Here is a 25,385-nt window from a genome sequence, read left to right as displayed (position 1 = left end):
TAATGGCGAGCTAATAGGCGATGGCTTTGCCGAAAGATGAAATTTTCGTATCACCATCGGCGCGACTATCTTTTCACGAGCTTGCACGCAATGTTCCCGCATCAGTCGGGCAATGTTATATAAAGGCATCTGCGTGACCACTTGGCCTGCGCTGATGAAATTTTCATTCAAATAGCGTTACCGTGAAAGGGTGGCGATGGTGAGTAGATCTGATGAATAAATCTAATCCTTCTGTCAGGCTACTCCTTCCGCCGAACCGCATTATATCCGAGGGAAGTTACGAAATATGGCATATTACATGGCGTATAATATGTTATTATACATAATGTTTAAGAGCGCGAAGAGATTGTGAGAGATAACGTCGATCGCTTTTTTATTCAACTACACGGGAAAAGGTTAGTATCAATTCAAGACGTATTCTCATATATAAACAAGAATATATAATATTATATGAAGATGAACTTTAACCTTAGTAAAATTACATAGAATTTCTTCATGTAAGCAAGATTTATCTTCATATAAGACTATATATTCTTGCTTATGTACATATGAGAATATGAGTCATGAATTGATAGCAGTCTTTTTTTATGGAGTTTAAAAGTTCGTGTAATAGATAAAATCGAATATTAATTCGGTCTTTTAATCAAGAATTGAATCTTTTGTTTTAAAGTTATTCGAACGTAATAATTTTTGATATTCTTGGGGAAAATCTATCTTGCTCAAAAATTTCGAAAAGTTACATTATAATAAAATATATCTTTTTTCATTCGTGTTTTAATATCAGGATCGATACATTTATCAAAGATTTGATATAATAATTATAGATAGTTAATAATAAGTGATAAGACAGATAATCAATAATTAATTATTAATTATCTATCAGTTAATATAAAAGTTTCTCATGAAGTCTACATGAGAGAAAACAATCATCAGGAAGGAAAGTTACCATGGAGAGTTTTTCATGTCGCGAATAGGAAACAAAAATAGGAAAGAAAAATCTCTTTTCGTCAATGGATCGATACTGCAACTTTTGCTTCATGAAATATCTACTTGTTTGTTTCAGGAAGATGACGTGGTGTCGGTCGCGGCGTAAGATGTCAAGTAAGGTAAGACGCGAATTGAATTTTTCGAAACGTCGGTCGCGTGTACTGTTTCCGCGTCGACATTGGATGAAATTTTCATAAAAGTATTTCCGCAATAGCCGGCGCCGGTATGTTGTAACTTTTGCAACATGCTCGCGACCGGTGGCTTCCAGCCTCACGCGTCACGTTGCGTCACGCTTTGACGAACATTTCGAAACGCAGTTTCATCACCAGTCGCTGCGCGACGTGTCCTGTAAAAATAAAATATAGTGAGCCATTGCGCGATCGAGACGCAATGGTGTGCACGCTTGGCACAATGGAAGTGCGATATTTCGAAAATATTATTATCGTCAATGATAATAATCAACGATGATCGACTACTACTTACATCGACCGATGTTTATATATGTATATGTAAATATAGTACTTTTTAAGTAATCTTTTTATTTATTATATATTTCATTTTATAATATATTTCATTGATATATCAGTTGCTGCACAATGTTGCGCATCGCTTCGTTCGAGTGCAAAATTAATAATTCCAATATTGTTAAATTGTTGATCGAGTACACAGGGTGTTTCAGATTACAGACAGACCGGGGCAAACTTTGTGAGGATTAGAACGAAGTAAACAAAAAAGTCCTTTACCATTTTGCAAACAACACGCAAACTTCCGAGTTGCTAATTATTGAAAATGATCATGTACAGAGGCTTCTTTAATGAATAACTCGAAATTTCGTTTGCAAAATGTTACACGACTTTTTTGTTCACCTCAATCCCACGCCCTCACGAACTTTCCCCTTGTTGGTCTGGGACATCCTGTATATATTTTCTGAATATATTTTGGAATGCATAATATTATCACTTCTCACTGCTCAAGCATATCTATATACGGTACATCTTAGCGTGAAATGCTCGCGAGGCCCGGCCAACGCGCGATCTCCTCTTCGCAGCGTAATTTATTTAAGTCGCCAAATATTTGTGGCGCAATACATTTAAATATTTCACCGATCCCCGTGCGGAAATGGCGCCGGTGTCAGAGACACGGATATAGCTCAATGTTTACCGCGATAATATTCCAATATTTGACGTTTACCCCGCACCTTCCCGAGCACTCGTAAAATCTCCGTAGATCGTGTAAATCCCCGTACATCTCGGCCGTGATTATCTCTCGCTCTCTCTTACTGAATTGCATCAACATTGTTGCTGATGTATGGACCCGCCGACCTAATCGCCATCGCCCGTCGTAATCCCACGCATCTCTAATCCTTGAGAGCGTGCTCGCTCGCGATGCATCTCAATCAACGGCCGCGCGCGCTACAAGTTTTCGATTAATCGCCGCCGTAGCTCCAATTTCCAAGTCGCCTTGGTAGCACGCGCGTTATTACTTGTCTACGCCGCGTTATTCGAACATTGTTGCAGAGACCTGGCGGGGATATTGATTTCTCGGTTGGCGTGAATGAGGCGTGTCCGCGCGTCCGCCACAACGGCGAGCGAAAAATCGCCGGCAATTATTTCCTTCTTTGTCCCGCGGGACAGTCGCTCGCCGAAGATCATCAGCGACATTATCGGCGTGCGATTCCCGATCTCGTGGCGGGACGTTGCCGGCGCTGCATCCGCACGTGACTGATGAGACGGATGTGCATGACGTATCAGCGGGAAACGTTTGGCGCGCGCATTTGATACGTCATGTGACGGGACGGGACGATCGCGCGGTAGATGATCGGGGAAATGATCTTGTGCGTTATCAGCGCTACCAATCCGGTCACTCAAATCACCTTTTCTTATTTTTCCCTATTGTTCAAAATATGTCACTACAGTCACTTTTGTGTCGCCGTAAAATCTGTAAAATACGGACGTTCTATGTATTTTTACCGTCCCTCATAAAACTGCTCCGAAAGCTGTGCTTGTATCGCCATCATTCATGCTCTTTGATCTTTCTTCGTGTGAACTTTCAAACTACGAAAAGAACTCGTTATATGTTAGGTTATTTCAAGATAAACCTGGGAAGGTAAAAGTGAAGTTACTTTTTTGCCTGGTTCGAGTTACTCTCGGACAAAAAAATGTCATTTCCGATCGTTATTTTGGTACCTGAGAGGTCATTTTTTGTCACCTTCTTTTTTGCCAAGAAGCAGTCATTACTTCACTTTTTTGTTCCGGTGACTGGGTGGCAACTATGCGTTATGCAAGCTTCGTTGTTCCTCGAATTGCCTTTATTATTATTTTCGTTATTGTTATTTGGCAAAATCGAGTCGCCGGACGGAGCACCGAATTCGAGAAAGCCCGTACGCGATCCGTGGCGATGCGCTGTGCTCCGTGTGTTCATTTTTATCGCATTCGGAGATATCAAAGCTAATGCGGTTGTATCGTGCCGATGGTTCCGAGTCTTTGACGGGGCGTACAGCGACGGTTACCGATGCACAATCAACCCTTTCAACCCTGTCTTTTCACGATTCGCGCAGCGGTTTCACTTGGCCGCACGCCGCTTTATCGCGCGTTTATTTATTCCCCACTAATAACGCCGAGGAAATTGAATTTCTTCGTGTCTGTGCTGCGTCGAGAAACAGCGATCGTCGGAAACGCACACGAGCCNTTTTTTTTTTTTTTTTTTTCCCCCCCCCCCCCCCCCCGGGAAAAATCGCCTGCACGCATGCTTGCTCGCGTGCGCGACTTAATTGAGCGCTAAACGCGCAAAGCACTTTGTTATTGTTTTCTCTTTGATGCCGCCTACGGATTTAGACCGGTATGCGGCGACATATCGCGTTTAACGAATGCAGCTGTCGGAGGCTCGTATGCAACCTCGTATCGCATATCGGACAATAATAACAAAGCAAAAACAGGCGTGCGTCCGCGATGCTAAATACGGGGGATACCGTGTGCGTCGCGGATCTACGGCTTAAGGGACGTTATTTCTGAAATCGCGAGCGTAGGCGCGCCCACGGAAAAGCTTAAACACTGCTTAAACCGTGAAATATGAATGCGGTCTCTAGCGTGGGGCTGCGGTATTCCTATTTTACCTTTGAGCGGAGCCGTGGCTTTAATCGAACCACGACAAACGGTATTCGGGAGTGAGTTTGCGGATGTAATCGATGAATTTCGCACTGTAGGTGATGCCCCGACGAGCTGTGTAATATTCTCTCTCCCTGTGTCTTTCTCTTCCTCTCTTACTCCTCCCCCACCCCCTCCCGCCCATTCACCCCGTCTCTTTCTCGTTCCATTGTACGGCCGATGTTTACCGAGTTCTTCGCTAAGCAGAAATAATCGGACCCGCCGGCAGCCGCGATCGATACGCGCGTTTATCAGCGGTTCCCGGGTTTCGCGTGGAGGGCGGGATCCTTTGAAAATAAAACACAGCATATAAATATTTGACAGCGCGGAACACAGCGCCGTATAAAACCGTCCGCGCATATTTCCCCCGGCGGCGGGATCCGCGGCGTTTTTAACACCGTCCGCGAATTTATCCGCCGGTAACAGCATTTACGCGCGCGCATAAATATCGCGAAAACGATTTCCCCTCTCGCGCGTTCTTTTCGCGCGCTAATAAACCCTCCGTCGTAATATTTCGCCCGTCGAAACTCGCGCGCACTGATGCCGTTTTTTTTTCCCGGTTTTTCTCTTTTCCTTCCCTCCTCGGCCTCCTGTCAGCGGTCGAAGCGCGTAAATCAGACGAGGCAGCCCGCGATGTGAGAGCGAACATTTTTTTCGAGTCCTTTCGGAAACGTCCTCCTTTTTGCTCCGCTCGCTGATCGCGGAAATAACCTCGCGTGCATCCCGATACCTTCGTACCGTTGATTGTAATACCGTTCGGGAAGGTGGGCGGGTGGAAAAGCGAGATATCAATGTTGCCACGATCCTATACGGAGCTTTTGAAGTTGAAACGTTGCGTATTAATATTTGATAGGATTATTTCATTCGACACGGATGCAAAATATTCCGCTTAACTTTCGCTATCCAACAACGTAACGCGCGTATGATACGAGGACTGTGCTCGAATATCCGCGGAATTAAAAGAAAAGGCAATTGACGTAAATTTCACCCGCAATTAATGATAATTAAGCTGGCCCGGGGATCCGGCGACTTTTCGGCTAATATTTATACAATGGTGTGATAACGATAATGATATAATGACAGTAATATTTCGAAGAGTATGTAAGAGAGGTAAGAGTGTAAGAGAAGTAGCAATTATCCTCGGATGGATAGAGGATGCACCGGCCAACGCGTCACGGCACTCTGCATTTTTATAAAATACCGCATCATCGCCGAGCTTAAAGCACTGAGCAACGAAGCCGAGGCCGACGATCCCCGACGCGGTCGCGCGTTCCTCGCGCGTATCGACGCACACACGAGTGTGTGTGTGTGTGTGTGTGCACGCATGTGCGCATGTATGAAATAATAACGTTGCGGCGGGACAAAATTGCGGCGTTATAAAAATACACTTTCGACACAGCTGCAATGTGGCGGTCGGTTGGTCGCAAAAAAGCCGTGGAACGAGCCGCGGAAGTGATCACCTCTCCCTCCCAGGCGTTTTTATTGCGCGGCCGCGCCGTGACGCTCCTCTCTCCGCGTCTTACGGATATTTTCCGTTCCCAGCCGGCGTGTCCGCCGCCTCCGTTCTACCCTTTTTACAGCCGCCGTGTTCCGCGCCATTGGAATATACACGCGATAGCGGGGACAAAAGAGAGGGGAAAACTCGGACACACGCGCGACCATCTCGCGGATTTGCATGCTATCGGAAACGAGCGCGCGCGTACGCCAATCTGCATAGAGTATCGTTTCAATTATCCTCGATCGAGACGCTCGTGTCTGTTTCGCGAAGCGAATTATAATCTAAATATTCCGCTTTCCCCGCCCCCGTCATCGATCCGTCTCTCGCAGTCTCGAGCTCGCGGGCGCTAGCTCGGTGCATTTGACGAGGGACAAAATGACGGAACAGGTCGGTCGGAACGGCGCGCAATAGCCGGCCGAGCGTTGAAATATTAGACCAATCTAACGTTTCGTTTCCTCGGCAATCGGTCTACGATGATCGCACGACGTTGAATAGACGAGCGGTATTGAGCGATCGATCGGCCCAACGCTTATATGAATATTTCGTCGTGCGCCTTCTGAGAGGTTGGACAGCGCCAGCTTGGGAACGATGGGAATATCCGTAAGACGGGAAGCTAATATTTGAGCGGTAAATAAAATTAAAGGCGGGTATGTATAATTCGCGATGGAGTATCGCAAGCCTTGTATGCATTAAGCGAGCAACAACGATAGCGGAATGAACGATAATATTTCTGATGGAATTAATTTTCACTTAGTTAACGATAATAACTTCGATAGAATGAACTTTTGCTGTATTTCGAGGCGGCGGGAATTATTCGCTCGTTGTTTCCGTTAGAGATTAACGTGGAAACAACTTTGACCGCTCTTGGCGTAATTACGTCAATTCGCAGGCGCGTTTGTTACGAGAGCACGCCGGGTCTTCGTGTTCGCGCTCGAAATTACTGTGTTCACCACACGGTCTATTTTTGCGAAATATCACGAAGTTTCGCGTATATTTTGTATTGTGGCGCTACGGTAGATTTTTTAATAATGTCGGAGACTGTCAGTTGCGTGTCACACGTTACAGGTAAATTTTCGGATTATCCCGGAAACGCAACTTGGCTCATCACAAAACGTCAAAGTGCTTTCAACCAGCAGTTGGCGAAATTAGATATGCGGTAAAATTATCGTGGCGAGCGCGCGAATGAAATAAGAGCACGCCGCTGCCCTCAGGGAGCATTATTTGGATATAAGAAACCGAATGTTTTCCCCACGAAAAATGTGACTCACTTTGACCCGACTATCCATTTGCATTATCGAAATTCCACCGTAACACTTACCCCGATTGCGTCGCAACGACTTAAAATCCCATCGTAATTTAAATTTAAAATGTCAAAGTCGACCCGTTGAATTTCAAATTCAGCCGAGCTCTAAGTAGAACCGCCACAGTCGAGTGTGTTGATGCTGGAACGGGAAGTAATAAAAGCAAAATACCCGGGAAAAAGTCACGATCTGTCCGTAAATAATTTCAACGCCGATACACCTTTGAGCGTTCATATTGAACTTGATGCGCCGCATGTCTCTTCTTCACGTCCGAGTGACGTAAGTCCGAAGTGTCATCGGCGTAACTTTACATCTCATCATTGTCTTATATTTGAGAAAAACAGTTCCGCGAATTCTCGGCAAATAAGTCACACGTTTTCCTCTAACGTACGTTAACATGTACGTTCGCTACCGCGCTTAAATTGAAAATCGCTCACTATAGACCACGAGAAAAAAAGAATTAGCTCCAAGCCACTAAATTCTCGTTGTATTATATGGATACAGATAATTCCTTTTTTTTCGTGAGTCTGTGCTGTATTTTCAGAAGCTGTACCCAATACAACGCGTCTTTGCACTTGTGCGCACATAAAGGTTATTAAATAAGCAAATCGTGTGTGTTTTACATAATGCCTTACACGTATATGCTGATAGCGAACGTGTTAACGCGACGGGGAAAAATTTCGTTGAAAATTGATCTCCACACCGATCATTCGCACAAGCACCGAGCGCACATCGCCGTCGGGATGAGAAAATACACCTGTAAAAATCCAGTTTTGCGCGGCAATGAGCAACGTCTCCTCGCCGGCGTCGTCGGATTCCCGAGAGCATCTCCTCGCGCGGGACCTTCATTCGCCGTTCGTGACTCCGCGATCGACGGTACCCTTTTTGCCGAGCAGTAATCTGCCGCGGGGTCTGTCCATTTGTCCATGCCTTTTCTCGGGGCCGGCGATGTGCGCGCGCGAGGCAGTCACTCTCCTCGACATTCCGGGAAAACGATTATTGTCAAGGGTGCGCTGCCAGGACAACCCCTGCGAAGGCGGACGTGCCGTATATACGACTCCATATATATAATACGCACAATCTTTCTACTTCATCTTCCCTTTACATCTCCTTTTTATATCCTTTCAACTCGCTCTCTTCCTCCCTCGGCGCCCTATCCTTCCTCTAGGCCCAACGTTCATCCTGCGAGCCGTCGACTACGACGGCAGGGGTAGAGAGAGGTCTCCAGGTGGGCGGAGATCGATAGCACTGCGACCCAGCTTTACCCAAGCAGGCCGGGGAACCCACCGCTACTAGTTTCCGCGACGTGTGTATCTATACAGGGTGTCCCGCCATTACCGCTCGTTCCTGTCAACCTTTAGACAGCAGCCGGCTGGCTTTCTCTCTCTCTCTCTCTCTCTCACGCACACGCTGCATCGCCGAGAAGCCACGGGGGTGCGCCCCGATCGTTCCTCCTATAATTAATTCATTTACTTCGTTAGGGATGAGATATCGTTAACTTGCGCGAGCAGAAATTCTCTCCTAGAATGATGTAAGACGGCACGCGTTTAATAAGGTAACGTGGGGTAATTGATTGCGGGAATAAAGGAGTAACTACGCGTTTTTGAATATTAGCGCGAGTCAGGCGAAAATGACGCGCGAAAATCGGCAAACGAGGTATTTCTCCGGTGGTCGCGGTAAGGGTGATTTATTTTTCCGCGAAATCCCGACGGGAGCGCTAATCGCGAAATTTACATTACGATTTGGATTATTTTCCGCGCGCTAAATTGCATTCTGCGAGAGCGAGCGTGTGATGAAGGTTCATTTTTTCGTTAATTGTAAATGGGCTTGAGCGAGAGAATTTTCCCGGCGTTTAATTGCCGAAACATTTGACACTGACGAAAACAGAGCGCTTGCGACGCGCGCAATGAATCCTTTTTCTTTTCGTCACAATTTCGCGACAGGGGAATCAATTCCACAATTGTTCCGGTGATAATCGGCCATTAATCGCGCCGTAACACCTCGTACATGTCCGGTTCTGCACATTACGTACGTGCGCGTACACTAAGGAAAAGTAATTAGTACTTCTTACGAGCGCCGTGTACACACGCAGGCGCACACGCTGTTGTGCCCGACATTACGGTCCTTTGTTCGACGATTACACGTTCCATCCTCTGGCAATTCCGCCGCTTCCTGCGGCGGCACTTTCAACTTCGTGTCGGGTTTTGTCCCGCGATTACGCCCGAATGACGTGCACCATGATCTCGCTGATCAGTACTCGATTGTAAATTCGCAATTGCCCTCGTACACGCGAAATATCGATGAGAGCCCCCTTGTTACGCATCAGCTCGATTCGCACTTTCGACAATTCTCGTGGGAAAGTACTCGACGTCGCTCTTCAGTGATAGGCAGTAGTGAATTTCGGAAAGTTTCTGAGCGGTGCTGAATTTTTTCTTTTTTTCGACAACTATGCCGGAAATTTGTAAGATTAAATCACTCGCAGACGCGGATTCGTTGTCACTTTGGGCAATAAAGAAGTTCGTGAGGAGATTATAGTTGCGGCTTCGTTGCTACGACGTAGGAGACCGAGGCAGATTGGAATAGGGGCAAGGTTGGTAAAGCGTTTCATTTATATATTTATTATGAAAAAAGAAACAACAATGCGAAAGGAGAGCGCAAGATGTTCCTTTTGGAATATAAGTTAACATAAGAGCGTAAGTACTAGTCTCCAATTTTCATTAAAATCGGAAAAATGTCACGATTAACAAGAAGAAAAGTCGGTTTTGAGATTGTCTATTGCATATCGGTAGAAAAGCAAAAACCAGTATTTTTAGCTTTTCTACCGATATTATTTTATAGCTATTTGTATTGCTATAAAATACTTGTATCGCACGTACATGTATAGTCGATTAATTATTATAATGAGCAGTAGAATTGTTGCTTTGGTTATTACAGACGAAATTATAGATTACATCTATAATTTCGTCTCTCGATCTTTCGATCTTCGGTAGCATAAAAACATAGAGGAGGATTATCGCTGTTATCGTTACTTGATCAGTCACAAAAATTAGTTTTCTGAAAAGTTTTAACACCGAGATTCTGTCAAGTCATCGAACCTGCCTCAATCTTCACTAATCTTTTTTTTCCACGCGTTTACGGAGAAATTCTTCATGAAAATTTTCGCCTGCTTTCTTTTCGCAATATATCGAAGCGAAACTCCGTGTAAATAATGCACACTCCGAGATCGAACAAGACCTCCTTTATACTACCGATCGGCATTCCGTGTTATGTTATGTGCAACTAATTACCAAGACGAGCAACAGCTCCGAAGGCGGTATGGCTTTTCAGCAACACTTCATATCATGTTGCCATCGCGAACGAGCTGTTATTTGTCCGGAGAATGGGAGAATGTCAATCGAAGTATATTGCATATGCACTGAGAGAAGCACGCGTCGTCTGCCATTTGCCAGCATGCGAAGCTGATAGCGCTGCATTATGAACAGCGTTGAAAGTTGCCGCAGTGGCAAACTCGGGTACTTAGAGTTGTTTGCAAGACACAGCCGTAACTTAAGCCACGGTTGTTTGCGCTGCGAGAGCAAAATACGGATCCGAAGCTGCATGATAAAATGTCGTGCGCGGTCTAAATCCTGTTAAACAATTCAAGAACGAGAGGGAGGATTAATTGCATCGTCGAAATTTCGGGATACTTTACTTTGCTCGGCGCTATTTCGTAGCAATGAATCTACTCGGTGTACATTCCTTCGCGTGTGATTTGAGTTAAACGTGTGAAAATATTTGCGTTGAAACTCGAAACTCGCGAGTGCAAGCGAGGTCGTAATTGAACGACGCTGCGTGCGAGACAATCTCGCTTTGCATGACTGGTCTTTCTTAAACAGGCTCAAAACGAGAAAATTAGAGAATCGATTGTATATAACCTCCATTGTATATTTCACGATATACACGCGGAGAGCTCCTTGAAAATAAAGATCCTCGATTGAATATTTACTTTTCATATAGATTATCCCATAGAAATGCGCAAAAGTTTCGCGTATAAATTTGCAGGTAATTTCCACTCGAGAAAAATCTCTCTTTAGAACTTCGTAATTTTCGACGTGAAATATCCCGACGACAAAGTCTCGGGGAAAAATCTATTAGGTAAACTTTTATTTGAGGCTAACGGAGGAGCTATACTTTTCCCCTCTTATCTATTTGCCCTCCCACAGGACTCGATCCTCCGAGACACACTCCTCATTCCCTCGTCAATAATTAACGAATAAAAAATTGTGACTTCTCTTTATCGACCGAAGAGCCGTAGGAAATCGGGCAGATCTCTAAAGACGTTAAAGTCGAATAATTGCTGTTAGTAGCAGATAGTTGCTAGATCCGCTTCTTCACTCCGCACATTTTGATTTTCAGCAACGGGGGCGCATCGTGACGCGCAAAGTGCAACCTTTGTCGGCATACACGGTACACATCCTGTTCTGCAAAATAACGCGAAACTTCGGTGGGTGGTTTAAGATTTGTTTTCGCGACTAACGTTCATACCCTCCTTGCCGAAGACGCGCGAGCGATGAAGCGTTTCCGCTAAACGAAGCACGAGAGCGAAGCGTGCCCTTGTGCTCCAGTTACGTTGAATCAGGTTAAAAACATGCGTTGTACAAAGCGGGATTGTCTTGCGCGACGGCGTCGTTCAATTACGATTCGTTCGCACCTTGCGCGCCTCGAGGAAGAGGGAGAACGACGCTCGAAATACCGTCATTGTTTTCGGACGATACGTCTCTTGGTCCGCTTGCGCGACTGGAAATGGAATAGACGCGGAAGCAAATAAAACGCGGATACGACGAGAATGGGAGGCAGGGACTGACACAATCGTTTCGCCGGATGAGATTAAAGTACAGAAACATGTCTGGGAAGCGGGACTGCGAGCGAACCCAGATTATTTCCTTTTGTTTTTTTAATCGACGACGCGTCTTATATACGAATGAAACGCTTTTTATGTTATAAATAAAATGACACAGGCCTATGAGAGCACTCGCAAGATGATAGTGTGAAATAAATATAAGCGTAAAGAGAACGCCTAAATATCTTGGGGACCTTAAAAAATAAATGATCATAAAAAAGAATTTTCCTTCTACGGTATTCCTCCTTCGAAATTATTCAAATTGCGCTTTCACATTTCTCATATCATTTAAAACAAAGAAGATATTTGTTCTCTTTCTGCTGGGACATCCTGTAGATTCCAATATTTATAATATAATTAAATCATAGGTATGTGTCATTTTATTTATTGATTATTGAGTTTAAGAGCCAATCTAATCTCTAATTTTGCTTTTTATCATAGTTAAAAGTAGAAAACATGCCTCGGCCATGTCCGAGGAGTGTGTCTTTTTCGAGATAAAAGAAGAGAGAGAGAAGATACAACGGCCGCGCGCGATCGTGAAGGCAGGTGCAATCGAATAGGTGTTGGTCGCACGAAAACCCGCCGTTACCATCCAATTAAATTAAGAGTAAATTGCGCGTAACCTTTTTTTTTTAATGGCATCTCCCCATTATCCCGGTCGTTTAAGCACGAACGCGCACACGCGGCTCTAAGGATTAAACTTCGCCACAGTCCTACTCGCCACTTTAACGTAATGTGTTACAGCTGCGCGTCTTACGAACATTCCTTCAGAGACGTTTCCCGGCTAAACGTTTAATTAGAAGGGCAACGGCGTGGGCGATGTAAATTTTTTCCAAGACACGTCTCTTCCTTTGTTTTCCCCCGGATTTCGAACATTAAAGGCTATGCTCATAGGAGAATAATTTTCTAACGTCCTGTATCCCATAATTTTATGTAAAGTAACAGAGCCGTTTACATAGCCGTTTACACAGAGCTTTTCAAGCAACTTCCGAGGAAGGTAACATGAAAGTGTGACTTGTAATTATGCAAATTAGAGAGACGCCAAATGTTCGACCGGTAAAGCGTCGAATTTATCGCGAGTGCGCCGAGTTCGTTAAAAAAAAAAAAGAAAATACGCAATGAGGATGGGCTTCACGCGCTCGTTAAACGGATTATTTGACGAATGAACATTCATTCTCTCTCTAAAACGCATACGGTATATCGATGAAATTAGGTTTCACCGTTGTGATTAGTACGCAAGTTGAAACCGAGCTACGTGCCCGGCATGAAACCGGACGGCTTGACAATCGTCCGTCGTTTCTCTGGCTTCATGCCCGGCATTTGCCGAGTTGCAATTAAAGTATCGTTTTTACGAGCCGTCGTGCGTTTTATTAAGGCACTCGGGATTGTACCGGTACTGAGTCGCGCGCAAATATCGCGACGATACACCGGAAGAGAATCGTTATCGTCTTCTAATGACTCGGTGATTATAGCGACCACCATGCGAGACGCGAAGTCACAAAGACTGCGACGACAGTCGTTTGTCGTGCGTGCAACGCGTCCGAATTGCGCCGTGTTCGAAGACCGATGACGATACTCGGTCTTGAGATCGCGCGCCTTTCTCAGACGCGCTTCCTAGTGTCTCTTGGAAATTAGCGGAATAATTAACCCTTTGCACTCGAGGGCTCCGGAGCGGAGCCATTTAAAATTTGACTTCAAACTCTTCAAACTCAAATGCAAATAGCAAGAGCGGAATATCCTATACACAATAGTTTTTACGATTTGTCTTCGTCCTTATGTTATGAACTGAAAGTCATTGTCTCCATAACGGAGCCCTTCAGTTTGAAGACAAATTTTAAATGGCTCCGCTACGGAGCCCTCGAGTGCAAAGGGTTAATGTCGTCGTGAATACGACGTCGCGACACACCTGCGGAGACTCGAGATCTCCGAGAATACGTCTTGCTGCTGCATACTTTCTCCCTCTCCCTCTGTCGCGGAAACGGGAAAAAGGATCCTGCCCGCGCGATATTCCGGAAATGCAATCAGCCGTAAGAAGCTCCCCTCTCTAATCCGGGATTACTCTCCGTACGGGTCGGCCAGACGCGATTACTAATTTCCGTGGCGCACGCACGCGCTCTGTAATTAATGTGTCTTCCGCGAAACCACCCTGTCGTTTCCGCGATTGCACGGCCCGTATCAACCGAGTGAGCTCTCCGCTCAACGATCACGCGCGTAGAATCGGTGTGTGCGCGCGTTTCCGCGTCGGTATGCGAAAAATTGCGAGGACGGAATTCGCGAGAGGTCGCGGTTGCGCCTGGGCTTTTTCGCTCGAGCCAGATGGTTCACCGGGGCCGCGAAAATATGTACCGTAGGAGCCGTAAAAGATAGCAGCTCGTACGAACTCGTCGAAAATTAATGAGGGACGGAAGAAGACAACGCGATCAATGGGGGATGAGAAATGTCCTCGATACCACCGCAGTCATCGTCGTCGTCGGCGCGACGTACAACGGCGCGATTTTTTTTTCCAGCGCGGAAACTCGTCGGGGTTAATTCCGCTCGTCTTCGGACGCTCGGCGCTTCTCAAGACGGCGAGGGGAGGCCACTTCGTTTCCCTCTTGTTATACTCTTATTATACCGCTCTACTTGGCACTCGCCTCCAATCGTCCGTAAAGCGCGCGTCACGTTCTATCTCGAACGAGCGACTCCTCGAACTCGGTTCGCATAGATCGCCGCATCGATCGTTCCCGTGTAGATCGTTGATCCACTACGCGAGAATGATCGCGAGCTTCAATAATTGCTCGGAATGGGAGCCCCATATGTGTGCGCGTTTTTTAATCAACACTTCGACGTTACCCTAAATTTTAATTCTATTTTCTTTTTTTTCTGTTTTTCATTCGTGTGATTCGAGCGGGTTCGATAATAGAGACATATATTTGCCGGTGAATTCAGCGGCAGGGAATTGATTTTATTGCGTTCTATTATCGCGCATGGGAATAAATCCGGCTTCAATCTGCCGCGAGTCGTAAAGAGATTTATTGCCCCGCGCGTATGTTTACGCGCGCGTATATTTGCCGCGCACGTAAACACGGCTGTAATTAAAATTATTCATTTCTTTCACCGGCGCGCGAACGCACGTATTGCGGACTCCTCTCGCCGTGTCGGCTCGCGATTATGTCGTTAACCATCGCGCGAGATTATTTATTAATCCGACACGTCACTGGTGCATCGACGATAAATTGCAGACGACGTAGCACTCGTTGAAGTAAGGCGGATAATGGCCGCGCGAAAGGAGTGTAAACGTTACCGGGGAGAATTATAGTTGAGGGGGGGAACGTATGTTCATTTCATAAATCAAATTATGCGGCGTTGTGAGCGTGCGGAACCCGCCTCGCAAATATTATGGAACTACGATAATGCGCGCCGATGCGCATTCCGCGTCTCGAATTAACGAGCTACCGGGAATATGGCTCGTTCGTTTTCTCTCTCTCTCTCTCTCGATCCGGCCGAATTAAAAAGGCCACGTTACGCGCGCTCAAATGCGTGTTCGTAACGAGGACGTTTCCCCTCGGCTTCGCGCGACACCACGTCATCGTCGTACGTATCACGAGCGAGATCGCATGACCGATTCGCAACGGAGATAGGAGTCCGATTACGCAAACGCTCATTTTACTATCAAATCTCGCCATATTTGGAATAGCGCGGAAAATTCGCGTCGCCGTGCCGCGTGGCCGAGTTTAGATCTAAGTGTGTGACGGCGCGATTTGTTTTTCGCATAAACACGCTCAATTAGAACAGGGCGCACGCTCTCACGGTTAGCCCGAGGAATCAAGCGAGTGCGGCGTGAAGAACGGGAAACGCGGCTCCTTCCCGCTGAACTTTACCGGAAAGCTCGCCCATGTCGGTAACAGACACGTGTCACGGAAATGTTATGTGAGGATTTTAATAAGCTCCTTTGTGCCCCTTTTCTCCGGCCGCATTCTCAACGTTTCCTTCATCATCGGAGCCTTTGAAATTACCGTCGTGTAATTTAGAATCACCGTCGCGGCACGGCGAAATTCAGAAAACGGGCGAACGTAATGCCGGAAACAAAAGCGCGCCCGTTAGTGCACGCTGCGCATACATAATATCCTTTTTAAATATTGAAACTGGAATTGGTAAAAGCGGCGCCGCACGTGGCGCGCCGGCCCGTAATCGAAGTCATCGATATCGCAGCGGAGCTCCGTCCGTTTTCAACGACGGCTCTAAAGCGTTCCCATAGTACGGCACATTTACGGCGCATGACAAGCTCGTTGCCTATTCCAGCCATTTGTAGTTTTTCATATCCGCGCGCGTTTTGTTGGCTGCGACATTAAAACGTAGCCGGCCTGTGTGTCGAGGCGATTTTAGTCATACCTCGTGTCTACGTATAACGGGCGGCTGGGAAAATCGATAATCCCGGGTTTCGAGCGGGCGCGCACCGGGCTGTCGCGTGCGGCCTGCTCGTTACCATAGCCGTATCATAGCAGGCCCTATTTTTCCCCAGACGTTGCAATTCAAATTACCGATACAATTTATCGTGTCCTCGCGGTTAATATCCGCCGCAACCCCTCTGCATTATGATAATCCGCGAAAAAATCAAACCAGACCGCGAGTACATATTAAACAAGCGATACTACGATCGTCGCAAATGGTCTCGCGATCGAGTTTGTGCATTAGCGGTTGATCCCTCGGCCACGCTGTAAATGATCCATTACATACACGCGGAACCTATACGGCTCTTCTATGTGGGACCACGCATAGTTAAAAAGAGACCCGATCGGGAAAGCCTTTAAAGCCAACGTAACAAGGAGTGGCCATTGAATTCTGCAATTAACCCAATTTAAATATAAATATAGTTATTAAGCGCGCGCGCGGAATGACGTCACGACGACACGGCGTACGAACTAACCGAGGTGTCCCCGACGGTCTATTGTCTCCACATCTTTCGTAATTTGATGATGGAAGTTATCCTTATCTTGTTATTCTTATCTCGAATCCCATTGATTATTTTACTTCGCCGGAGTTCGCTCCAGACACTCGGCAACTCGGCAACGTTCGTATTCGTGACCGAATTTCGCGAGGCGCATTGCTCGACGACCGAAAACGACGAACTTCTCGTTCCTTTGGTGTTAATGAAATAACATTAATATACCGATTCTCCGTTATTCAATTAAGGATATGTAAATGGATACTTCGCTACTACGTATTGTGATGAGGCGTTTTCAAATGCAAACGATTCGATATTGCGTGTGATGAACTCGTAACAATGGCATATCGAAATAAACGGCGAAAGGTACGCGGTTTACAAATATATTGCGAGCCGATCAATAAACATACTTCCAACATATCATAAAGTGTCGTAATGAAACCTTTCTCTCTCTCTCTCTCTCTCTCTCTCTCTCTCTCTCTCTCGATGCGCGCGCAAGCACATTTGTTCCGTCGGTCGGTCGGAAATGGAAAACTGGGCAGAGACAGAAAAAAATGGAATAGTAGATGGAAATATCAAAAGTTTAAAGGATATAAAGAGAAACGTTCGTGTTTCGCGAACAAGAGAGAAAGAAAGAGAGAGAGAGAGAGAGAGAGAGAGAGAGAGAGAGGGGAATATCGACATACGTCGAACGGAAGAAATGAGATACCTTGGAATTAAATAAGAATTGCAAAAATTTGTAGATAAGATTTCCCTCCACGCTAAACAATACGCTACGTTCGCTTCGAGCAAAAAAAAGCTCACAAAAACAAGTTCGAAGATGTTTCAAAGGACTACATACTTATTCGAGCTCCGAGCGGCTCGAAAAAGCGCCCAATGTTTAGATTTTTCTACTGACCACATTACTAGGAAAAATCGTTCCTCAAAAGGACATCTTTATAAAGTCAATAACGTGGTTAGCAGAAAAATTCAAAAGTTGGGCGTTTCCCGAGCGGTTTGGATATATGTAGTCCCTTAAAGGACCCTCCGCGATGGAACGACGTAAATATAAGAAGACACGTCGTGACGGGCCCCGGTAAGATACGGAATGGCGGAGATGCGATAAACACCAGAACGCATTTCTTAAACCCTGCTCGTCCGAGTCGCGTCAAACTTTCCGCGATGCAACGTCGGATATAACAGCGAGGATGGTAAAATTTAATTTCTCCCCTTGCCAGTCCCTTTCCACTCCCTTCTTCGCGCGCCCGACGTTATTTTTGAAAGTTCGAGACGTTCTTTATATCACAGCAGGGTTCGAAAGTTTCCCCCCCGTTCCGCTTCGATTTGTTTCTGGATACGGACCGGAAACTGTGGATGCAGATTAGAGCGAGTTTCCTCGCTAAGCTTTTCATACTTTCTATATTTTCCCCCGGGGCGGCGTGATTGTCCTTCGCCGCTTAATCCCACGGAGCCGGTGACCTCTATTCTTCAAAACCGCGCACGGGACGTGCGGATTTTTCGTCGCATAGGAGTCCAATTTTCGCTGAAATTTACCTGACTATTGTCACTGGTCGAACGTAGAAGAGGATCGACTCTGTAATGGAAGTAAATTCGCGTCGCACGCTGAGATAAGTTAATTCGGCAGTTTGGCAGTTGAATTAATAATGTGATAAATTGACGATTAATTGTTGTAAAAAATTAATTAGGAAATTGATAGAGAACCAATTTTCTACTGGAAGATATGTAGAAATTTTAAGTGTACAATGGAATAAAAAAGAAGCAACTGCAAATTGTACAGTAAGCGAATCGCGAGTCAAATATTTCCCAACAGAGGTAGATGGTTTGCAAACATTTCGAAATACGGTATTTCCCATGTTTTCTATTTTAATCCTTTTCGGTATATATTTTTTGTTTAGCTGAATCGTTGCACATGTGTGTGCGTGCACACGCCTTGTTAACCCGGATTTGTAACTCGCGTGAGAGTCATTTTACTTTCGTTTAATTAATTCCAAGTTGGCGGAGACTAATTTATTCCCGTGATAACAGCGTTAAAAACATGCCTATTATTTTTTTAAAGACTCCGGTAAATGATAACAGAGGATGTCTACGCGGTGACTGCCAGCCGGAAAATCGCGCGGAGAGCGCTCTTAAACACGCGTCGAAGTTAAGCGTGTTCAGTATATAGTTGCATTGTACCGCGTCGTAACTAAACTATGTGGCCTTTAATTAATTCATGATCTAATTAAATTCTCTGACACGCCGGTGAATAGTTAACAAACGAGTACATGAGCGCGATGCGTTCGACCCGCTGCAACGGAAATCAGAAAATAAACGAAGGCGATGAATTTAGCAATGTTGTTGCCCCCCTCCCCCCCCCTCTATCTTTCTATTGGGGATGTGCGGAGGAGCACAAAGTATCGATATTTTGTATCGATATGAATCGAAATACGTAATACCGATACACTGATTGATTAGAAATATATGTTAGAGAATATCGTTACATTTTCATACGTCTTTTAGATATTAATTTGCTTTGTTGAAGAATGATGGAAATCTAAATTCTATATATTATCAGAGAGAAATTTGAGAGCGGCTACACTGGCATTTTTCAACGAGCCTTCTGAAAAAGTGTATGTAAACTATATCTATTTCGCGCGATAACGTTGTATGCCGCTTGGTTCGTGTTCGCACCACTTTAATAACTCTTAAGCAATAAAAAAAGTTATGTTAATGTCTGAAGAGACAATATTCGAGAGCGTCTTAAAATATGTATATATTTATGTGTACCAATAAGGGAACATAGCAAATTGTGCTTTGGTTTGTATCGAGTTAACGGATATCTAGGTCTTCAATCGATACCGAAACTCGAAGCTACGATATTGAAACTCAAAATATCGATGCATCAAATTATAAATTTACGAAACATCATACGACCGAGTATTGGTATTTCAAAGTATCGATACGAATGGGAAAATCCCCACTCTTTGCCAATCTATCTATCTATACCAATCTGTCCACCTACATTTGATATTTTTTTAATAAATTTGAAACAACGTGAAATTCACATACGTTTGGACGAGCAGGGCTAAAGGTGATGGATAACTCTGTTCCGCATGCCCTTCCTGCGATTCCGACAATCTTTTTTCTTCCACGAGTAACAATGGAGTTATTCAATACAGACTAGAAGATAGATGATCCATCCGCTATGGAAACGTCGGAAACTTACAATGAGATCGTGGGCGGACACACACACACATACACAGAAACTACGCGTTAAATTCGCGAGCCGCGTGCCCCCAACTAAAAAGTATAAATCAACGACGAGAAAGACAGCTACACGACTTAGTCCGAAACACACGAATTGACCCGTAACGAGCGCGACGATGACAAATTTATCGGCGGCGTCTTTGCTGCGAAATTAGGTGGACTGCGGGTACACACGTTGCTCTCGCTTTATGAAATATTCAAGCGGCGATTACTCTTGATAGCATCCGAAGGAGGAATCGGGGGACTTCGCTGTCGAAACGCACGTCGCCGGTCTGACATTTGTTTTGTGTCTGGCGACACGCTCCCTCCTCCACGAGAGCGTTAGTTCACCGCGTCGTTTCATCTTTCTTCTCCGTTCGTGCTGAAATCTGAAGCAAAATTAATCTCTTTTTGAACAGCCGAGGAGAGATAATGATAATATCGAGAAATAATAATGGTATATATGAATTCAGTTGCGCACTGACCGAATGTTATTCTTACGCAAGTAGAAACTGTGCGCTCAGCAAAGTACATGTAGCTTAACACTAAGAGGATTAACACCGAATGCACTTTCCTGGTTATGGTCCCTGTTTATTTGCTATAACGAATGTTCGGTATAAATGCGGGAAAAGGGCTGGTGGCCGAGAGAAAGAGAGCCGTGTTTAGTATTGAATATCCTGCTTGAACGCGATAGCCTCTTCCACGGTATTTATACGTTCCGATTGCTCGAACATTGCGATCAGAAAATAAATTCAATCGTGACCGCACGCATACACACACACACACACACACACACACACGTGAGCGATGATTTATCTTACGGAACGTGGTTCGATGCGATTTTGGCTCCTCTGTGTGCTCCGTGGTGCCAATAGAATCGAAGGATTTAATTTATAGTCGCGCGTTACGCGAAAAGATTCCGATACGCGACGTGTACGCCGCGGGAGCGCCGTCCGTCGCGCGAACGCGTTTTAATCCGGACCGTGTTTCAAGTGGATTCACAGCGGAGGACTAACACGATGATTGCAACCCATTAAAAAATCGCCGTGCGCAAATATAAAAGGCGGAGCGCGTCGATATGCGGAACATACACGCGGGATGAATGCGCAATCTTGTTAATGGGCGCAAAAAACGGACGACTATTTACAGATGCAACGTGCGTTGATAACGTTAGTCGACAAAAAAGAGAAGAAAGGGGGGGGGGGTAAAACACGGAGCGTAAACGATGACGAGCATAAATGTTTGGCGATTGATTATTTTCGCGATAACGTGTTTATAATTGGGCAGCACTTAGGAGGCATTACGTAAACGCGCCGGGGAAATATCATCGGTGTAATGAAAGAGTCCGCTTCGTCGAGTGGTAAGCGAACACGTGATTTTCGTCGGATTTAATTGTCTATCGTCACGCCGGAAGAATAAACAACATGCTGGGTAATATGGATAGTGGCGTGTCTAATTGTAATCCTATGTGGGATATCGCGATAGTGCACATCTCGATGCGTAAAAGTGAATTTGTACTCACAAGTAATCTTCATAAAGTAATACACATGTGATTGAAGTTTGGACCGACGAACGGAAATTTAAAAAAAACTTTTTTTTATAAAATATTTTATAGTATCATTAAAAATAAGACATCTCCACTGCAATATCAAGCCAATTTTTTTGCATAAATAATTATCTTATGTGGTCTTATATTAAACCTGAAAGAATAGAAAACATAGAAAATTGGTGTGTGTCACTTAATGAACGTTACTTGTCAGCGAACATACAACGAAAGAACAGCGAACATGTGATATATTCGCGTCTAAACGCGTACAAATTTTCTTTGATAACTACTTTAGCAAATCGGCCCGAAACAGCTATTCTGCTCGGATTCGTTACGGCGTACACATTTTCGAAACTGCAACAACGACAGTTTGCATTCACTGTTCGTTCCTTGTTCGTTCGTTCCGTGTATATTCAGCTTTACGCGTCGTGTACGACCGAGGCTGTCTTTATCCACCGGTGTATCGCGTCGAATCGCGACCTGCAAGAGCTGGATTCTCTATCATTCGTCGTTGCGCCCAGGCTTGAATGCCGTTTCAACGAAATGACGAAGTCACTCGTGAAATTGTCTGACTTTCCAGTCGTTCCCAAACGGAATATTCGAACGTGTGGCGTTTATCACAGATCAGAACTCATAGATTCTGTGGCACGTCGCATGCTGTTATTCATCGCATGTCGGGCATTCCGGAAAGCGACGAGTGTCGCGCGAGGACGAAGGGAACGATAAAAGATTCTCGAAGTATAAAGATAGGGACGATTTATCGCTGCGGGGCCACGATTTAGAGACGGACTCTTTGCGATGGAGAGATTAGCAGTGAAAATGAAAATAAGTCAAGAAAATGTCCACGGACGGGGCGACGAATGACTACTTTTACGCGACGTTTCTTCCGCATATGGCGCGCGCGTCCGGAGAGCAATTCGAAAATTTACAAAGCCAAACGAACCGTATTACATCGCGCCAGACAGCTGCGCTGGATAAGAAACGGCTGGACGAATGAGCTTGTCGCTGATATATTATGCACAGGACACACACACGTAGCTACACGCGCTCTAAAGTCTCTGCGCGTAGTGGAAGATGCAGAATAAGCTCTTGTTGGCTCGTTCTTCGCGACACGCGAACAAATCCTTTTAGCTCACGAAACACTCGCGTCATTATCCGCGATCATCTTAATTCCTCCATACGCTTCAAGGCTCTCGGAGTGTACTTACGTTATTCGTGATTTTAAGCGACACGCGAGTCTAATAGCGACGTCGTCGATGTGCGAAAATCGCGTATATAGATTTTACAAGTTGCGTCGAAAAAAAAAGGAAACGCGCTTCCTCGTGGCGAAGATTTTTTCGTCAGATTTTTTTTTTTAAGTCAGTCAAACTCATTTTTTTCTCGCGACTTGAAGTATCGATATTAATTCGAGGATTGTGAAAAAAGATGGTTGTGTGATAATTGAGATTGTTGAATCTAAATTTGAGACACAAAGATCCTGAAATAGTTTTTATCTCAAGAATTTCTTTGCATAACGTTTACTTTTTTCCTAGATAAGAAACAGTTTCACATATTGTATTTCACATTCAGAGTCGCGATTAGGGTTCGTACAGCTTTCTGTTCCTCCAGTTGAATTTTCGTTTAACGCACCATCGCGACCACGTCACGTCACGTCGTCACGTCACGTCAGTCAATCAGTGACTAGTATTCTTGAAAAACATTCTAACGCGAAATACGCATGTTGCGACGTCGGTGCAGCATAGATAAATCTGCGAATTTCATTTCGAGATTGAAAAATGTAAAAGGTCGCCCATGCGCGGCGTTTTGTTACAGCGTTGCTTTGCAGCAACGATTAAAGTGCACGTGGAATTTATTCGCCTGCTTTCCCAGCGACGTCTCACCGTGAAAGAGGACGCAAAGCGGATGATCCGCGTGACTTTGCGTGCTATTAAAATTCGATAATACGACAGATCGAAATGTACGTCGATTCCGGTCTCGTGACTTTGCGTTAGGAAACTACGAGTACGTTTAAATATCCTTCGTAGATACCAGCCACGTTTTAACGAGTCACGTTTCACGAGGAGACAGTCGAGTGGAAGCACACGGTGAAATTTCGCGTCACGTTATTCTCCTTTGTCGGAACGTATCATCACCGTAATCGGCCCCGGTAATCGGAGATCCAGAAATTCCGGCGGATTACTTATATACCCGAGGGGAGGAAAAGGAACGTAAAGGTCATACTTTATAATATTTTCCAACGTTATCACTAACGTATCCGCAACGTGCACAGCGTGCAACAACGGTGATCGCGGCGACGAATCAGGTATGCGCCGTACGTAATGCACGCCATTTCGGCGAGTATATTTAAACCTTTAACTAGAGCGATGCGGTTCGCGTAACAATATTACAATGCAAATCGCATCGGGCGTTTCTTACCGTTGCAACAAATCCGCCGTCAACGCGTCTCGCGTTGAATAATTCATTTGTTATGCCGGATTGATCCTAGAGTCATCTCGTTCCGAGGAACGATGTTTGCGTAACGCTGTTTCACGTAATGTTTTACATATGTTTTTATATTTTCTGATATTTTTCATATTTTTTTATATTTTTGATATATTTACGTTAGAAAATCGCCGCACTCGCTGAGCTTTTCATTTTTCATCAAACGTCGCGGTGTGTTAGCGTGTCCTCTCAGTTCCAGAATGAGCTTGAGAAACGAGCAGCGACGTGCCCGTCGCATTCTTACAACAAATCCGCGAAGTAATATTTCAGTTACAAACTAACGGGAGAGTTAAGTTACACAGATTGCCTCGCGAGACTTGGATTAAACTTCGAGAGCGTGTGCTTTGATAAATCGAGTGTAGACTTGCTCTTTGCGAATGTTTCGACTGAAATATAATTACGGAGTTATCGGAAATTAAGATGTTTTTAACGAATTAAGCTTCGAGAGCGTAATCAAATAATCGGTTTATTTCGTAATTTACATCCTAACGAGTTTTATTTATAGAATCTCAACTTCAAGTAATCACCAATATAGTCGCTATTATAAATCCGCAAATTGTGCCGATTACACGGAAGAAAAGATTAGCTGCGACAGCTAAATTAGTAAAAGTGTAGCTAAATAGAGTTTGCTACACTGCAGCAATTAGAATTGCTTACATTGTTGAAGTTTTAGGTGTCCACGTATTATAACTAATTTAAATGCAGCTAATTTTTTTTCCGTGCAAATATCGTATAAAAGAAGAATTTCAGTTATGCTGAAGGAGATGATATCTTCTAATTCACCGGAGACCATGTTTGTGTCGTTTGACTGGAAGCTCGCGAAACATCCTCTGTTGGAAGTTACCGAGAATTGAAATCAGAATCATCGCACGCCGCAAAGACTCGCGTCGTTATCGTTAATTCGATTTCCCTTTGGCACACGAGCAAAACGCGCGGCATATTGCAAAAAAAGGGCCAGCGTCGGCGACGACGACAAAGCGAGTTGCACCGTCGCGTGCACTCTCGCGTGCGCTTTTATCGGCGTCGTAATGCTTCGCTAGGAGAATGAAAAATTGAGACGCGTTACGTATATTTCGCCGCACCAAGGACGGGGGATTTTGTATTCTCACAAGCGGAGCTCTTTATTTCTCGCCAAATTACACGATATCCCGCCGTTTGCGAGCAACATGTCAGGCTGAAAATAAAATTATTACACAGCGTATTCGCCCGTGGTATTTTTTTGCTCGCGCATTTGCAAGTCGCTTTAATAATTTCGTGAATGAACGAGGTTACGACGCTCCGAGCGACATATATCGCGCGTAGAGTTTACGTCTCTCCTTCTCTCTCTCTCTCTCTCTCTCGACGACGAGCACTGCCACGTCTACGAATATAATTTTTACAAATAGATATTCCCTTATGTAA

At 44.9% G+C, this 25,385-nt stretch overlaps 2 protein-coding genes across 4 annotated transcripts in view; both read left to right on the top strand.

Moving 5' to 3' along the window:
- LOC106741359 (neurocalcin homolog) overlaps positions 1–25,385 on the top strand; it is a 170,626-nt gene that overhangs the window by 41,043 nt on the left and 104,198 nt on the right. The gene's annotated exons all lie outside the window — the stretch shown is intronic.
- Positions 1–25,385, top strand: part of LOC106741358 (neuronal calcium sensor 2) — a 138,358-nt gene that overhangs the window by 40,398 nt on the left and 72,575 nt on the right. The window contains exon 2 of one of the 2 annotated variants that reach the window (XM_014613257.1): positions 1,064–1,101. In XM_014613257.1, coding sequence (XP_014468743.1) covers positions 1,064–1,101 — 38 coding nt within the window. Of the gene's footprint in view, positions 1–1,063; positions 1,107–25,385 lie in introns of both variants that reach the window. The other variant, XM_014613259.1, reaches the window with a different exon arrangement.

This window comes from Dinoponera quadriceps, unplaced genomic scaffold (genome assembly GCF_001313825.1).
Source record: "Dinoponera quadriceps isolate SergipeBrazil2010 unplaced genomic scaffold, ASM131382v1 scaffold405, whole genome shotgun sequence".
Lineage (NCBI taxonomy): Eukaryota > Metazoa > Arthropoda > Insecta > Hymenoptera > Formicidae > Dinoponera > Dinoponera quadriceps.
The sequence above is the reverse complement of the archived record's forward strand: the minus strand, read 5'-3'. Positions and strand labels throughout refer to the sequence as shown.